The sequence below is a fragment of the Cydia amplana genome, chromosome 18, assembly GCF_948474715.1.
Source record: "Cydia amplana chromosome 18, ilCydAmpl1.1, whole genome shotgun sequence".
In the NCBI taxonomy this organism is placed as follows: Eukaryota; Metazoa; Arthropoda; class Insecta; order Lepidoptera; family Tortricidae; genus Cydia; species Cydia amplana.
Genome location: NC_086086.1, coordinates 6,384,783 through 6,403,916, shown reverse-complemented (window position 1 = coordinate 6,403,916; position 19,134 = coordinate 6,384,783). Strand labels below are relative to the sequence as shown.

At 36.2% G+C, this 19,134-nt stretch overlaps 1 protein-coding gene and 1 long non-coding RNA gene across 2 annotated transcripts in view; one reads left to right on the top strand and one right to left on the bottom strand.

The window, feature by feature from the left end:
* Nucleotides 1-19,134, top strand: part of LOC134656416 (uncharacterized) — a 225,142-nt gene that overhangs the window by 192,188 nt on the left and 13,820 nt on the right. The window lies entirely within an intron of this gene.
* Nucleotides 12,052-19,134, bottom strand: part of LOC134656392 (furin-like protease 2) — a 32,384-nt gene continuing 25,301 nt past the window's right edge. Inside the window, exons 4-12 of the mRNA XM_063511913.1 lie at nt 17,292-17,426; nt 16,834-17,141; nt 14,995-16,758; nt 14,791-14,906; nt 14,596-14,713; nt 13,966-14,520; nt 13,677-13,777; nt 13,173-13,360; nt 12,052-12,761 (exon numbers count right to left, since the gene is read on the bottom strand). Of these exons, the coding sequence (XP_063367983.1) occupies nt 12,609-12,761; nt 13,173-13,360; nt 13,677-13,777; nt 13,966-14,520; nt 14,596-14,713; nt 14,791-14,906; nt 14,995-16,758; nt 16,834-17,141; nt 17,292-17,426 (3,438 nt within the window). The 3' untranslated portion in view covers nt 12,052-12,608. The remainder of the gene's footprint in view (nt 12,762-13,172; nt 13,361-13,676; nt 13,778-13,965; nt 14,521-14,595; nt 14,714-14,790; nt 14,907-14,994; nt 16,759-16,833; nt 17,142-17,291; nt 17,427-19,134) is intronic.

Sequence of the window (19,134 nt, the reverse complement as noted above, 5' to 3'; positions counted from 1 at the left end):
GACATTAAACAATGAGAACTACCACAATTTTATAACTTATCAATAGAATTCATCGAAATTAAAAATAGCCTGTTCCAAAATTCCCAAATTCACAGAAACAAAAAGCATACCTACTTAAATATAATCCAAATTCAATTCTCAAACCTCTCGATACGCCGATTACCGTTAAAGCTAAGCCTCGAGTATTAGAACAAATGAGTCTTGACGAATGATAAATGGGACTAAACTCGAGTTCTTCGCCCCCAGTGAGAACAGAGTGAATTTAGATAGAGTAGTCCAGTTAGTAGCAAAGATACTTAGGTAGCGGCAGCGTCATTCAAGAACAAATCACGAGACAGGTTACAAAAGCACTGCCTATCCTGGATTAGTCCGAGTGATCAAACAAGGCATATTTATATCTGTTGCTCGTAGTTCAACTAGCACACAAAAAATGTACCCACGAGTACTAAGTACCGTAAAACGGGGTGAGTAGGTTTCGCGGGGAGAGGTGGGTTATGAATGGGGAGAGAAGGTTTGAGAGGGGGGTGAGAAGGGATTTTAAGGCTACTGCTACAAAAATTATGTATTCCAATTTAAAATGGAGCTATAGTAATACGCATAATAAAAAAATCGATCCAACAATCTTCCAAAATCACCTTTGTATGAAAACCCCTCTCACCCCAAATACGAGGCACTACGGGGTGAAGTGGGTTTTCCTCTTTATCGTCAAAGTTATGAAATGGAACTACCCAAAATAAAATAAAAACTAAAATACAAACGTCCGGAACACTTATTATAATACGTTGTTCTTACCTATAACGCGTGACACTTCACTGTCGGTCTGTTTCACGTTCGCTAGACTGAGTTTTAATTACACCTTGGACCAGACATGAACTGAACAATAATTGAAATATACCTACCATTGCTAAAAGTAAGATTTTATTCACTACTTAGCCTACCAAACATACTTGTAAAACTTATTATGAAAAGAACTTAGTGAGACGCATATTTTCCCAGTTAAAATAAATATATCCAGACGTTATACATATTGATTTTCTTTACACTCTGTTAGAACGGTTCGAATAATGTTAACAGATGACCGCTGGAGCGGTGAGCGCCGCAGAGAATTGACTGGTTTCGGTCACTCCTGTGTCCAAAACATTTGTACGTCTTATCAGTTTGATTAGTTTAGTACACGATAAACTAGTTTATTGCTTACAGCGTTGGTATTCAGAACGAGGATTCGTTCATGTTATTTTGAATACCCTATTTTATTAAAGAAACGAGAAATAAAATTAATATGTTGTATTAGGTACCTTTTTTATTCAGTCCTTTTTACTTTTTAGTCGGCTGTATTTAAATTATTTTTGTGCCTTTCGCTATTGTAGTACTCATAAATCCAAATCCTAAAAAATCCCAATCCTAATTTTAAAATGACTTTTTTTAATGATTTGGTTGTAATAAGACTTTATAGTCATTGAACTATAGTTACATGAATCAATCGAATAATAAAAAATAATTGTAGTTTTGTAGTCATTTTAAAATTAGTAAAGTTTAAAAGTAGCATAGTAACCTCATTGTTTTTTTAAGTCACCCCATTTCCATTTTATATTCACTTTCGGTTCATCGATGCAATTAATTTTGGGCAGATAATGAATTAAATTGTTACATCGGAAATTAAAATCTTGATTGTAATAGATTACTGGTGTTGCTTGTTATTAAACTTTGAAACAATTAACTTGATCAGACATTCATTAAACTTTCAGTTCGTAGATTTGATGGCTAAGGTTTTGTTTAGTATAATTTGTTAAAGATCCAATCCAAGATAAAGATATTGTATTGTATTCCATGTATGGTTCGGTCAAGGAATTTAATTTCAGTACCATTTCGTACCTTGTCACATTAACAATAGTATGAGATTCCTAGCGACTTTCATATTAATTCTCCCTGCGACAAGGTAAGAAGTACATACTTAAATTAAATTTTTTGACTGTCCCATGGTATGGCACTTTAAAAATAGTTGCGTTTCTAAGAAGTCGTTTTTATTTTGATGCACTTTTGTTATTATCGATATTAAACTTTCGTGAGACATATTTTAAACTGTTTGTCGTATAAACACGGTTTCACTCACTTGAATTTTTAGTCGCTTTTGGCGACATGTTTTGGGCCCTTCGGGGGTCCATCTTCAGGCTCGAGTGCTCGCGGCGACTGCAACTCGTGCACTGATGATCGCGCCGCCCGCCTCGTCGCTCGTTGCGCGCGCGCTGACAGGGCAGGAGCGGGGGGCGCGGTGCACTCCGCATCCGGAGTTGTCTACTTTTGTTATTATTGTTTTGTTTTTGTTGTGTGTTGTATTATCTGTCATGTATGGTCTTTAAATTATAACACATTAAATAACAACGTAGTACTAGTAGGACGTGATTTGAAGACGAATTGGTATTTTTATCTGACATTTTAGCAAGACAGTTATACAAACATCTAGAATAAAATTATCCTGCCACTTTTGTGTAACATCCTTTAAGTGTTTAATTGGTACTTACATAAAAAAAAAAAACATTGTTCGACACAAGATATTTACTTGAAATCGATTGGTTGAAATTCATTACCTTTGGACATAATTTATTTAAGGGGTTGGTTCATGGCGAGCTAATGGTCTTCCCCATCGATAACGGAAACTCACGTTAAACTCATCAATTCCTTATTTGTTAAATATTAATTGCTTTACACACATAAATGATGATTTAATAAACAACAAATTATGTAGGTGTTGTCATGTATTGAGAACCGATTTTCATGAGATCATTAGGATGTCAAGTTTTTTAGTTAACATATTTATAATTCGTTCAAGTAATAAAAATAAAATTATAAAAATTATTTTCAAGACGTACCAAGTTTGGGCTTCTCCAGATACAATACCGTTCAATATTTTTTCGTAAAACATACCCCAAATCATAGCCGACATCCTCATATCTAACTCCAATAAAGAAAATTCGTTCAAGTAATGATATGTGTAAAAAAATATCGACTGCATTTTATGGAAGTCAGTTGAAAAAAAAAATGACTTTAACTAGATAGGTACTTTTTGTATCTCCAGTCAGGTAATCACTCTAAAAAATTATACATAGTCGTCGATGATACTAGCTCACAAGTACACGTATACCCGGGTCCCGGACCCTAAGAAAGACCGTCCTAAATACGTGTCTGCATCGTTTTGTGGTATTTTCAATTACCATTATGTATATATAATTTAACTGATACCTGTATTTTAGAGTATAACTGGAAATATCAATAAAGAAAGTATTCGTACATCAATAACATCATTTATATTTAATCACTCCAATAAACTAAAAACATTTTCGATTAACTTTTACTACGAAATTCACTAGGAATATTTCAAAAGCTTGCGCTCAAATTGTGATTAAAATTAATATTTGCTTTTATATAATTTATGAAAAATTCCCAGTATTGCAAATGATTGCAATCTAATATCGAAATCTTGTTTTTTTATTCAGCCCCTTAGCGTGTTGAAAATGGGATTTATTATAGCGATTTCTACACGGGCGAAATCACGAGCGTAGACAATTTCTTTTTCCTTCACACATGCCTATATCATAAACCCTCTGATGCGTCCAAAATTCCATTTTTAATCAAATTTTGAACATACAAATCAAAGAAATTTTATTTGCCTTTTATTATATTTCATAATGTTAAACCCACATTCGTGTTTTGATGCATTTAATTAAGTATTAGTCACATTAACTCATTTAACTTTTATTTCAAAAATAGGAAAATAAATGCCAAAAAACTCGTAATCATGATTACAACTATGATATGATGTAGAAAGTGGAACGATATGATGTCCCTCAATGTACTTAGTTGCAGTATTTAATTGTAGGTACCTATATAAAATATTTCGTTTGCATTTCTACTACTTCACCTGAATACCCTGCTTTACAGGATGTATATATAATCCATTGTTTTGTTTGTATTACGGTTGAACGCAAAATGATCACTCGACTGTCAAGCGGTTAAGCAGAATGAGCTACAATTTGTTTCCCAAAATCACATCTGCTAAAAAATCGCTTTGCTCCATTTTCATTCGTGGAAGATTTTGTTTTGTTAACAAATAGCTGCCATCAGCGAGACGTGAGCACTGCATCAAGGAGACATGCTGTACCTAATCTAAGTTAACACCTGTAATACTATGGATTGCGATTAAATGATTATGATTATGAGGGTTACTAATGGATTACCGAATTTTTTTTGCCAGATTTTCATATCCCAAACTATGTTTCCCAAAAATATAAAAGGCAACTAATCATTTCCGAACTAAACAAATCGCATATAAATATTTACCAAGAGAACGATATCCAAAAACATATTTTGACATTTCCTTAGATTGGCAACTTTTATTTTACCAAATTTTAATTACTCTAAATTATTAGTTGCCAAAGAATATAAAAACCATAACAAAACATGACAAATGTAACAATTATAAAAAAAGTACTTAGCAAAGAATCCAAAAACCAAAATAAAACGTGACAAACTTGAATTTTGGCAATTACTTAAATATTTACTTAATTATTTTAAATATCCCCATTTTTTAATTTTCGAATAGTAACGATAAGTATTCCGAATTTATCGAGTCTTGCTCCGCATCTGCTCCGGCGCTACGGGCAAAGCAGCCTCTTCGCCCTTGCGTATCAAAGCGCAGGCACTAATGCTCGCCTGCTCCTTCCCCTCCGCGCCTCCGGCTTTTTACATACACTCTAGGGGTAGGACAGACAAGACAACGTGGATAGTGGGGTGCTCCGATTCGGATTTTGGTTAGACTTTTAAGTCTAAGTGCGTTCAAGTCTTGCACTTAATTGGTTTTTTTTGTGCACGAATGGTACGGAACACTTCGTGCGCGAGTCCGACTCGTTTTTCAATGGCTTGGTTTGCCCATTTTACCTAACCTAGACGTAACACATTTTTAGTAACATAATGTTTTGGATAGACATAATTTGTCAAGTAGTGGTACAAACATTTTTTGAGTAAAGATATTTTTGGACAAAATAATTTTGTCCAGTGATTTATTTGACAAAAATAAATTTGAGCGAACATTTATAGTCCAAGTAAAACATCTGGGAAAAAAACAGTTGGTTTATTTAAACTTGCAAAGTAACAGTTTGGGAAATTATCATTTGTCGGATTTTAAGTTTGTCAAATGTTTATATGGGAAAGATTGAGTTGACAAACGTGCAGTTGGCAAAATTTGGTTGGGAAACGAAATTTGGTCAAAAAAGTTTCGGTATTTTAAAAGGATCCCCGATTAGGATTATGATTAAATACGACGTAGGCGTCGAATTAGGTTAAGTCATGTTTTTGTGAAAGCGCCCTCTCACTTGTAAGTATACCGATTTTATTGATCACGTTTACACCAAAACTGTACGGCTACCATCACTTTGGCACTGACATAAATGCCATCGAGAACGTAATTTACTTTCTATACATCTCGCTCGTACTCGCATATTAGTGCGAACGAGATGTATAAAAAGTAAATTACGTTCTCGATAGCGTATATGCCAGTTTTGACACTGTCAGTGACTTATGGTACGTTGGTACGGGCTCTGTATGATCAGTGTTCACTATTGTTAGTTCCTCATATGCCACGTGTATTTGAAGAGTCCAGGGGAAAAGAGATACAAATCATATACAATATTATTATTTATAATTGTTTTTGTTAAATCTTTAGTTTTTTGCGTAGGTACACCAGGAAAGTGTCTTTACGGAGATCCTTAATCAAGGCCCTATGTCCGGTGATTGCCGTTTTTCCGCTAAATACAATGACATTTAATGTTGCTGAATATGTTTGCGGAATGCGAAGTTTAGTTTTATTTCTCTAAAGCTTCGACGGGCATTCATTTGACATCGATATTATTACATAAAAAAATGTATTCAAACGAATGTAAAATTAAAACATATTTCTTATTTTTCTAAAGGCATGTTAATTTCGCTATATGTTTTTATGATGACGTCACATAGCTTATGACACTCCAGATACACGATCTAAATTGGTTAAGGCATTCAGAAATTATGGAATAATGGAAAATCGGGCAGTCGTGTAAACAGAAAGTAATTTTTGTAATTTAATTTACTTTTTGTGATTATCAAAATTATCGCGTTTACTGGGTCTAAGTTGCAATCAAAATCTAGCTAGCATCGCATCGCATCATGCCATTTTAGGCGTGAAGGGTGTGTGTTGGTGTTCCTATTTAAACATTAAATAAAAATAAAAACAATTATGCCATCATAAAAACCATCGATTTATTTACATTTTATACATATTTACATGAAATCATTCGACTGCAGTTTAAATGTATATTATATACAACCGCTCGTTATATCCACGAACCAACAATTTCAACGAACGAAATTATTTTAAGATATGTTAACATTAAACTCTAGAATAAAACATGACTAACACAATAATAATATAGATAGAGGACAACATTAATAGACATAAAACTTTGGATACATTTTTTAAAGTACCTTGCTCGCGATATAAGAATTCATTTTAGGAGAACAGGTAATACACGCAAAAGAAGCCAAATCGTGCTATTAAATAGGTTCGAAAAAAATAAAACATATATTTCATTATAGTACAAAAATTTACTGAGTGACCAAGTGAGTGAGTGTAGGTATCTCTTGTTCCAAAAAAACTGAGTGAAAATAGCAACGAGCGAAGGATAGGTCCCTTAGAAAACACAATAAATCAGTGGTCCGATTTGGAGTAGGTATACCTACATAAACGAAGATAAATAATTTTAATATTACATTTCCACTAGATTGGTAAATAAGATAGGTAAATAATGTGTGTTTTAGTTGTAGTAATAAGTTGAAATTTAATTTCAGTTAACGTACCTACTGCTACTGAGTAATGTGTCGTTAAATATACAGGATGACGAAGTGTTAACCACAATAATTAAAAAATAAAAACATTTTTTTTACATAATAGAGACAAAATATATCGATAGTTATTTTGTACTTAAAAGCAATGAAACCGGGTAGCTTTGTATGTAAATTCTATACAAACGTGCTTTCGTTGCTCTCGAGTGTAGATTACATCGTTTCAATTAAGCGGGTCGGGTTTTACCTATTTGAATACTCTTTCAAAAATATATGAAGCACATAATTTTTTAAGCATTTTTAGTGCGTTGATAAATACAGGCAGGGTCATCATTATTTTTCAGTAATTAAGTACATAATTTACTCGGCATGAACTAAACTGGTCCATGAAAAGGCTTAAAATAATCAAGCACACTTTAATAAAACGTGGAGTGGCTGAGATAAACATATGCAATCATTTACATACAAATGTCTACAGCAATTAACTCTGAATATTAAATGACGTAATTGAATACTCGAAGCGTGTAAATAATTCATATAATATGTCTGCATACTAGCTCTCTCATATAATGAAAATCTACACACCAATACATATATTTGATAAATAATAACTTTGCGATGTGTGTTAGTAAAAAGTAGTAGACATCATTGCTTGGTTTATTTTATTGGGAACATCTGGAAGTATACATTATGGATGAATTAATATATTATGTTATGATTATTTTTTGCCATGTAGCCGTACAAAATGGCCGTGGTTTAATCTTTTAGACCGATTGTGTATATATATCAGCACGGTAGGTATAAAATACTCAAATTCAAATTTACAAATACATAGCCCCATGCGCAGTGTTTTCAACGAACACCCTGCAATGATACCTAAATAATTATATAAGTTGAAACTCTGTGTAAATTCTAGTAGACAATATCAGTATACTCTTTTACATAATACTTTTATACTCTTTGGAACCTAGATAAAGAAATGTCAGCAGATGTTTGAAACATCCGACAATAGTGGATTTATATGGATGATAATAATAGATACTTAATAGTTGTAGATAATTGCCCTCAAAATTTAGACTTGTACAACCAGATTTGACATGGCCTAAATGTTATAACAGTATACATAACTCTGCGGGCTCAGCACGGTTCCATTTTTATCGACTATCACTATGCCCGTCACTTTCGCACTTACATACTTGTTAGAACGTGACAGGCATGGTGATAAACGATGAAAATACGACCGTGCTACTAGGGCTGAACTGTCATGGATTACCGTTGCCTTGGTTTTAGACAATTTTAAACTAAAAAAAGAACATTTAAAGGATGGTGGATTACCGCAATAATTGGATACAGGTATTTGAATATGTGATACTATTTCTTTATACTTGTTTCTAAAGGCACTGACGGGAGAGCATGCATTTGGACCGGTTTTAGCTCCATAAAGCAACCTGCAAAAGTCCATGCCTATCTCACCAACTTGACAATTAATTTCACCTGACTATGACTATTTGTTAGCGTGCACAATAATGGAATGTTTTTGATCTCAAATTACATTTCAGTGCATTCTATTTTATTAAAAACATCTCTATCTGACTCAAATTGTATTGACAGGTGTCACAACTGGAAAAGTGACAAGGAGATTACCAATTATTGCTTCCTACAAATTACACAAACGGGTCAATTTCTGAACACGATTTTTTTTCTGTCCGTGATGAAAATCGCGGGTTAGCATCAGACAATACTTACCAATTTTTTTTTACATAAAGAAGTCACACTTTCACACCGAGTTCCATATGAATTCACTGATTAGTTGGTTTTTAGAGTACACATAAAAATACCTAAAGGCTCAAATTACTACTCCCGTGCCCTGTCCGGAATCTACTTTTGAGCATAATGAAAAATCCTACGAAAAATTCTACATTAGTATCACTAATTTAGTCTCAAATACTTAAACTAGATGATATTTACTATCACTGAGCACATATACTATTAACTTCATTGTGGTAAATAACTCGTGATCGATGTTTAAATTTTGTCCGAGCGCGCGAGTAAAATTTCGTCGGCAAAACTCAAAGGGCTCTGACAGCCGACGTTTGTATTTGAACCGCCTCGTGTCCCGCCTCACCTGTACTGGCAGTATTCGGCTGTCTCTCAAAGCAAGCGGATGTAAGTCAAGCCGCGGCGTGTTCGAGCAAATCGCGTAAGTATTTCGGAATCCGGGTGGGCGACAATTTTTTTCTAATTTCGATGCCCCTTATAAATTTTATTTTCCACATAGCTTTTCAATAGCAATTGTCATATTTAGGAGCCCTTTATGTATCTTTATGTAAGCGATAACATAACAGTTTGGTCAAACACGATTTAAATTTTTGGCGAATTTTTTTATTACGAATTCTAATTTCCGTGCCCTAATTCCCATAACAAATTTACCTAAAACAGCTGATTAAGTGGCACGGGAATTAGAAAGTATTACATATATTGTCAACAAATCTTTTATTGGGGGCACTGTAAGTTAATTGGCAATGTTTACGTCATATTATTATTACTTATATATATTGGCATTGAATATATATTATATGTAATAATAATACGACGTATATCTTTCTATTTTACATTTAAGGAAATCTTAAAGAATGCACAAAAATCTGTGAATAGTTTTTTAGTATAAGTACTATAGTACTTACATACAGGATCGACCCGAATAACCCGGGCAATTTTAATACGTAAGGTAAGGTGGGGTAAGACGACACCGGGGTAAGACTATCACTTGTATGGAATCCTTGTACTGTTATTCTTGCCCCACCTTACCTTATTCATTGATCATATTATAACATTAAAATATTATATAAACATAAAACTATTTCTGGAATTATTACATATTATAATACCTGTACCTAAGGTTACATGAAACAAAATGAATCACATTTGCAATGTTTTGTTTTTGTAAATTTGACAGCTGACAGCGTATGCCGTATAAAGTTTAAATATCTGGGAGACCGAGCTTTGCTTGGAAAACATATAGGTACCTACCTACCTAAAAACTCAAAAATGCGCGTTTTTCCAGAGATAACACCTACCTAGATAGATTTTTCACCCCAGAAAACCCTCATATATGATAAAATTTCATCGAAATCGTTAGAGCCGTTTCCGAGATCCCCGAAATATATACAAGAATTGCTCGTTTAATAGATTAGTTGTTATAAATTAGCTTTTCTAATACAAGAAAAATTAAATATATCCTATTCTTACTATATTATAAATGCGAAAGTATCTCTGTCTGTCTGTCTGTTATCTCGTCACGCTTAAACCGCTGAACCAATATCATGTTGATGATATTTGGCATGGAGATAGTTTGAGGCCCGGGGAAGGACAAAGGATCTGGGGACACGGCAGTGCCGCCGCCAAGTCGAGCAAAACAAAGTGGCACGGTCAAAATAACATTTAATTTGAACATGTAATCTAAGAATTAATGCACTTTAAAATCCCTTAGTTTTGTCACTGACACAATCACTCACGATCATCATTATTCTAAGGTACTTCTAGCATACCCACAAGTTCCAAATTTGAAACGTAATTAGGTTTAAGCTTTTTAAGCCAATAAAAATCTAATAATACTGCAATATTAGTCACGTTCTAAAGATTTAATAACTGCATAAATAAGTTTGTAATCCTATAGAAATATGGAAAGGAAAGTAAAGGTACACTACGATGTACGATGTGAGTATGAATAAAGATGTATATAGTTATGATATGTGTATACATAGTATCAGTATGGTATGGGTATGATTACCTGAAAAGAAGGACAGCCTACAAAAAGAGATGGGATCCTATCAAAAACATTACATGTAAAAAGATGCAAGTCTCGCAACGCAGTTCTTCTACTACAAAAAAAGTTTTGAGATGTAATGTGAAACCAAGTCGGTTATTTTAGACAATGCCAGGGGGGTATTAAAACCGTAATACTATTAGATACCTTATTAGGGTTCCGTAGCCAAATGGCAAAAAACGGAACCCTTATGGATTCGTCATGTCTGTCTGTCTGTGATAGTCTTACCCCGGTGATAGTCTTACCCCACCTTACCTCATATGTGGTTAAACAATTGTTTGTGTTATGAATATATGAAGGCAGCATATTAGATTTCTTCAGATTAACTTACACAATAACTTCTTCTCTCTGTGCCCCTATTTATTTCTTAGTATCATTTCCTATACGGCCATAAAGCAGATCATACACCTTGTACCTATCTACATGCAGATACATAATGACACTTTTTAATGAATAGTTTTGTATGTAAGGCGGACATGTTTACGCAACTACTCAAAGTATTGTTTGGAAATATATATATTTTACTAAGAAAGAGAGATTAGTTGCCATTAAAATCAAGGAAACTATTAGTCAAATACGTAGTTTTTAGTGTATCATACTTTCGTAGATTTGTCGTCCGAAACTAAAATTAAAGTAGATAAATATGTTCGATGCCGCTTCAGTATGGTTGAAGTATATTATTGTAGATTAAAATATACATAAATAATAGTTTTAACTACCAAAATAAGCTAAGAAAACAATTCCTGTGCCATGTTCTAATTTCCGTGCTAGTAAAATCTAATTCCCATGGACACACCAATTCCCGTGCCCTGACCAAAATTTTAAATTGAAATAACTTTTATAGTTTTATGAATATTTTTACCCCATAAGAAAATTAATGTTTATTATATTTTTTATCAAATTATCAGCATATTTTTTTTTGTGTAATGTTGGTATTTCAAAATTCCATGGGAATTAGACAAAAATGCTCGTTTGGTGAAATTGACCCAAACCTAATGGTTTGTGTAATTTGTAGTTCGTCGTCATCGTTAGTTCTCCGTTATCCTACCAAATAGCTACGGAAATTCAAAATTGACTTTCGCATCGTTCATAATAATAAACCTTTAATTTTTTTTATAAAGTATCAATACAGTTATAAACTACTTGACTAATATTTCATAACTATAACTCTTTGGCCATGTCAAAGTGGTTTATATAATTCCTAAACTATATATAATATATATATACACTGTAATCATGTATTCAAACCTTTACACATCAGTCTGCAGTTTAATCTCTGTCAAAAACATGCCGGATGATCCTTCATGAGATGCACATAATAATTATAAAGCTGTGGATTGATAAAGCGTTGTTGCAATAATTTTAATCACGAATTTACCTTTAATATAGCAGCCAAAATAAAACGGAAAAGGGTAACGGGCGTGTAAAAGTGAATTTGAATTGGCAGGAAAAAATCCTGTGGGACCTCAAGATTGCCAGCCTTAAATTTCTACCCTTGGGCCAACGTAACAGTTCTTTACACATTTGAATTTATCCCTGTGATTCATGGGCCTTAATCGTTTATATAAAAGTTTAAAGGCAACGTAATGTAATATAGTTGAAATTGAAGTGCAACCTTCCTAAACTGTTTAAAGTAGCTCTGTTTAACAATTAAAGTTTTTATAGACAGCTGTAAGGAAAACAACATAAAATCTACATCTTTCTTTTATACTTTATTCTCTCTGTAGCTTGAATGTCGAACAACTCTTTGGAATTGGTTTATACAGCTGACTTCAAAGATATGTTTACCTACACCTGTGCGCCGTGCCACCTTTACCAGGGGAAATACGTATTGATACCTTTGAGATAAACTAAGGCCTCATCCGGCAAGTATACAACAGGGCTTATCCTATTTATATTGACTCTGTATTCACTATGTTGGTTCCTCCAGTAGGCCCACTTGTTTATCCGTCGCGACGGTGAGGGCTGTCGCCTTCAGAGGGACCATGTCCTCGTCGAGGGTTGTCAGCTGGGAGTATTCTGCTTGCGGGAATAATGTGCGCCGCTTCCGCTTCCTTATGTTAAACTGTCAAGAAAGAACATAGTTGAATTTTGATTCCGACAGTTTTATATTTTAAACATTACCTACTTTTTTGTAATATCTAACTGAAAATTAATTGTGGCTGGTTTTATAGAGTAATTAATTTCCATCTTATGCAAAATACATTAGTTTTCGAAACTTTAAGTGGAAGCAAGTAAGTTTACATTAACTGACTTTTCAAACGTTACTACTTAACGTTAATTTGGTTTCAGTTATTCTGTGCAAATAAGATTTAGGGAACGTTCACATTAGATATCCTACAATAAGAGTCGTGCTGTATAATTTATAGTGGCTAACTGCAAATTATTTGCCTCATATGACGTATGACTGTTGACAGTAATTTGTAGGTCATAATATTAATCTAACATGCATGAGTAAATAAAAATAACAAATTACCCTTATAACTATAAATACTATGACGACTACAAGAAGCGCCGCGCCGGCACTCCCCACTGCCAATAAATCATGGTCCCAGATATTCGAGCGGTCCTTCGAATCGTCAACAAAAAACGAGGCTGTTATATGAGTGCGAATGTTCTCCGCAATGCGCCGCTTACCCGCCGATGAGCCGTTTAAACAGCCTCCTAGAAAATAATTCCGGTTTACCTTTTGTATTCAAAACGCTTGGAAAACATCTATAGGGAATAGAAATCGGTATAAAAGAAACTGTTGCGAAGCCACAGGCTAGACAACGCCCACCAACTTCGTTATAAACTTGATACCTTTGTTCTTCCGCCAACGTAATCTTTAATCATCCTTTTCAATTACTTCAATGGCGTCTTTGAAACATAATTAAATACTCAAAAACATTGTTCGATAAAGATTGAGTAGAAATCTTCCAAAGACTGTACAATGTTTTGTAATTTATTATCAAAAGTATTGATTTGATGGATATCTTACCTATATCTTTGTCGCAATGGCAACAATCAGTAGACACGTTGGTGCTCAAAAAATTTGAAATCATGCTTTCTGTACAACATGGCAGACATTTGTGATTTACCCTAAAACAAACAAAAACATCATTCTAAAAGTATATTTTTAATTTTTAAAAATCTGTAACTACGGTTTATTTCAAAGGTCTTTTTCGAAGGTCGACACAAAATGTAGCTTTGTCGTCTGGTAAATAATATATAAGTCATAGACTTTTTGATTGTTTAAAAAAGAATTCATTGATAAAAATAATATTTACCTATCTAAACGCAATGGGTGAGCACAGGTGACACAACTTGTAGGCCCAGGCCCGGAACAAGACCTGCAGGAGTCGTGACAAGGACGGCATGTCCGCGTCCTGGGCTCGTAGTATTGGGAACTAAGGCACTCTACACATAGGCCGTTCTCCAAGGAGAAGTGTGTTGGGCAGGACGTGCAACGCTGCGGCCCCGCGCCGTGGCAATCTTGACAGTAATGATGACATCGCCGGCAACTGTCTTGCCATGGAAAAAAGTTTTGAGGACATTCTGGCCTGCACTCGCCGGCGGCTAACCTCCATTCTGGAGGGCAAGATGCGCACTGGTCTCTTCGAGGGCCTGTACATGTCTCACACGACAGGTAGCATTTTGAACAGGTTCCTTCATCAGGGTAGTATCCAGGAGCACAGGTAGCTCTACACGTGCCGGACTGTAATCGCAAAGCACCCGCACAAGACGTACAATTCAATCGCGACACGCAGGCAGTGCACGTGTGCGGACACCTTGAACACCGTCCGGCCGTCTGAAAATATCCCTGCCCGCATTCAGCCACGCACCTAAAACAAACGAACCCTTATTAGTGGGTCTCTTCTTCACAAAGAGAAAAGCCAGACTTAATAAAGTGTCCTTACCTCGATCCCTGTAATAACAGCGGGCTCGAGCAAAACAAACAGTCCCACTCATTCGAACCGCTACACTTCTCACAAGTAGAATGGCAATTTTTACATCGACCTTCCTCGTAGTACTCATCTGTAAATAAGTTTTCGTTGTAATCTACATGTAGGGCAAGAAATGAAATACCGGATTTATTTGTGATAGTAACATACTTGTATCACATTTCTCGTTGCCACTTGGGAGACATTTTCCTCCTTTAGTAAAAATCCATTTATCTTTGCATGCTGTACATATTATGTTTGAGCACATTGTACACCCAATGGGACATCTGTAATGATATGTGAATTAAAATTAATGGCATGTTAAGGGAATCGTGTTATGATAAAGATGTTGTTTCATATTCATATGCTACTTACGCTATACATTCTCTTCTCTGAACGTCTGCGTAATATCCGGTAGAGCATTTTTCAACGCAACGGCCTTTGAATACGTAATTGCCGATCCTGCATGAGACACACGCCATCTCGCTCGGGCCGTTGCATGATTCGCAGGTCCCGTGGCATGGCAAGCAACCAAAGTCATCCTTTTGATATGTGCCTGGCGGACACGTCGCTAAACAAGAACCGTTATAAAGTACATAGTTATGAGCGCAAGAGGCACACATGTCTGCCTTCTCAGAGCATGTGTCGCAGTGCTCCGCGCACGGAAAACAGGCGTTGGCATCGGGGTCCTCATAGTAGCCATCCGGACATTGTTGTAAGCAGACGGCTAGATCGATGACCAAGAGATGAGCTGGAGCGCAAGTCAGGCAGGAATCTTGGCCGGCACCGGCGCAAGTCTCGCATGACTCGTGACAAGGCCAGCATACGCCGCCTTGATTCACAAAACTCCGCGGCGGGCAACGCGACACACATGAGTTGTCCAGCCTGTAATGTTTACACGCCACACATTGCGTGGGGCCCTTGCCATAACAGCCCTGTGAATCACATTCCGGGTCGCATAGCCTTTGCACTTGTTTATCATTGGCATCCGCTAAAACATTTTTTCTTTGCGCGGAAGGAATATTTTTGAGATTGGCATGTCTGTCCGAAATTCCGAGCTCAATTTCGTTGAGGAATTGCGAATATTCGGAGGCATCGTAAACGTCGTTTACGTGATAAGCCTTCTCGTCCTGGTATGCGTTATTATTTGATGTAAAGTAGCTTTTATTTCGTAGTCTAATAGGGTTAGTGGCGGTGCCGTAAAAAATCAGCTGCCATTTTTTTAATAGCCCCACTTGGGTCACGTGATTGTTTCCAGCGTTTATTATCTGAAGGGTCCATCGTCCTTCGGCGCTCTCACCCCAGAAATGGACACTTAAAAACGGCCAATCGTCAAAATTAGAGCTTGTGGCGTCATGCGTCCTTTCGAATAAAAGGGTCGAAGTCGTTCCCATTGGTGATGTAAGCAGAATCCGCAAATTACCTCTGGGGAAAAAGCTGAGTGAAATTTTACATTGAACGTGTTCCAAAAACCTGACCTCATTTACGGTACCGCTGCACCCATTGACATCCATATGCATTGATATCGTGTAGCCGGAAGAAGTTTCGATCGACTTGTCCTCGTTTATTTCTTGCGACTTGCAAATGTGTTGAGGTGGCACGCCGGTCCATTGTTCGGCTAATGTGACCATTTGGGCGGCGTCCATTAAACCGTAGCCAAACTTGTGGCTTACTTTTCGCTTCACTCCATTTACGATCCACCCTTCTTCTTTTTCTAATGGCTGTGACCTTGAAGTTAAAACTACTAGATGTTGGATGTCTCGCCACGACAGTAAAGGATTCGCTTCTAGTGCTAATGCACATATCCCCGCAGCTAACGGGGCTGAGGCAGACGTACCCGTATGGTCTACCGTACATAAGTGATCCGGTCTTAATTGAACATCCATATCAACAGTGGCAACACTTTTATCCCTCCCCGGAGTACCGGAGCTGTAAGTCGAGGCCAAAGTAGAAGAGCATTCCTCTAAATACCACGGTTTATAACCGCCTTGGGTTGCGCTAGATACCGATATCGTGAATATACTATTTGCGTATCCGTCGCAGTTACAAGAGTCGGTGTGCCTTCCTCCGTTGCCCGACGCCCATATAAAGATCGACCCCTTTCCTCCCCTACCGTTTGTCACTCCATTTATAAAGGCCCTGAAACAAAACATTTTAATGAGCTTGCCGCTAGCTATTATTTTTTATCTCACGCAATTATTAGTCTAACCTTACCTTCTAGCTAAAGGACCAGGACCGTCGACAGTTTTGCCGTCATCCTCGGGCCCCCAGGATGCGCTGTATATGTCTATATGGTGGGGGTTGAAGCCTAGCGCTTGGGCCTCAACTGCGTCATTAACAAGGCCGTCTAACATCCTGACGCCTCCAATGCTCGCGTTGTACGCAATACCGACGCCGCAGTACCTATTGTACGCGACCGCAGCCACCTCTCCCGCGCACCGGGTGCCATGTTTATTGTCGCCATTGTCCTGCGGCGTCGGGTCCGTGTCGTTCCCGTTTATATCCGTCGATGCGGTCCCGTCCTAAAACATTACAATAAACGTAGAATGTAACCGTGTAAAGGATAATATAGGAATAATACGAATCGCAACTATGTTTGCACATGCGGCAGTTACGCAAGAGCTTTAAATTTCGCAAAGTAAGAATTTATCTCACAATAAAAGTACACTTACGTAGTTTTGCGACAAGTCTGGATGGTTGGGCTGAATGCCATCATCTAAAATGGTTATGACTACCCCTTTTCCCGTGTATCCCTTCCTCCACGCGTAACCGACGTTCATGTCCAGACCGTCGGCCGCCCCGCCATTCTGAAATAAAACTAGATATTGGCCTAAAATCGTTGGAAGCATTCCTAGCAATTTGGAACGTTTTAACGTATAGTTTGTGCTATTTAAACTGAACGCCAAAAAGATTAAAACAAAAGAGTCTACACAAATGGTGATGGTAATAGCGCAATTACATAAGGCCATTACGCGGAATTGGGGCTAACAATGAACTACGTCCTATGCACTCGGGTTCGGAAACTACCAATTTCATCATCAAACTTAATTATTTTAGAAGTCTCACGTGTAGTGTACCTTGTCAATTGTTAATTAGTGGAAACAAATCAATATGTTGAGTAAATATTTGATTTACGGGCAATAGGTAGCTCCACCAGTATTACTCATTGTTGTTACATTAATAACTACAGCATGTGTTTTTTGCACGACCACATATTCTAAGGGTAGCTACTACTTAGTTTAGTCCCAGGAAATTAATAATAATTAACTTTCATGTTTTAATTAGAATTTACGATTTTTATTTTTCCTTATAAAGTAATTCAGCTCGCAATGTATTTATGATACAATTGTCACATGTGATGGCTATTGGTTTATTAAAATTGAAGCTTATACAAAGTATCATAAAATAATGTACTTACAAAATAATATACATATCATTTTAGCTTGCAAAGCCACTTCTGGAGTGGATTACAATAAAACTAATTAGTAAAATTGGTTTATTTAGTACAATAATAAGCCTAACTTTTAGGCTTCAGATATTACCCCGCTGTCGCTAACGTAGTCGCTAGTATTTACTAATTGTTTTGTATATTTTAAACTAAGGAATAGGACAATAGTTATGAACATAAAAATAATTGTAGATGTACTTAGTTTAATTACCTCACTAACCAGAAACACTAATGCCTCTCGGAAGTAATAGAGCAAAAATGTATTTAATTTTCCATCCACAACAATAGCCTTTTAAAGAAGAGTGTTCTGAAGTATTTCTCGTTTTAAAATGTATTAATACAAAGACGAGACGCTTGTCTGGGTATATTTGAAACTATCGTACTAAAGGAATTAGAGTTAGACCAAGAAAAGTCTGCAGCGATTTTGATAGCCCACGCAGTGCAAGTGTTATTTACACGTCATAAATTCATAGAAGTTTGACGTTTAAGATGACAGTTGCACTGCGTGAGCTATTAAAATCGCTGCAGACTTTTCTCGGTCTGACTCTAGTCGGAAAGGAAAATATATATTTTCTTGGCATTTGATTAGCTAAGTTTCCGTTTCAAGGTAATGTTTACCTACTTTAAACATTTAAAGTAGTAATTAGCGTCGCCGTTACTCATTACAGTTTTCTAAAAATGTAGTGGTAGAAAATACGCTTCATTCTTTTAATTTATAATGTAAAAATCAAATAATAAAAGTACCTACATAATTAAATATAATAGTATCTACGCGCATGAAAAAGAGCTCGCCTCAGCAGCTAGAACAAGCGTACCTCTAGATACCTTATTATAGGTATTAGAATAGGCTAGATGACTAATTTTTATTTATGGTATCAATCGATCGGGTTTCTTTTTAGGATCAAATGTCTATATGGGACCCATTGCGTTAAAGCAATACAAAAGTCAGAAATGATAGTCAAAGTCCGACAGTCGTACTTCACTCGCGAAACGCCCCATACAAATCGATATGTGAACGTGACATCAAAGTCACTGAGATCGCATCTTGTAGTATGAACAAAACAAGA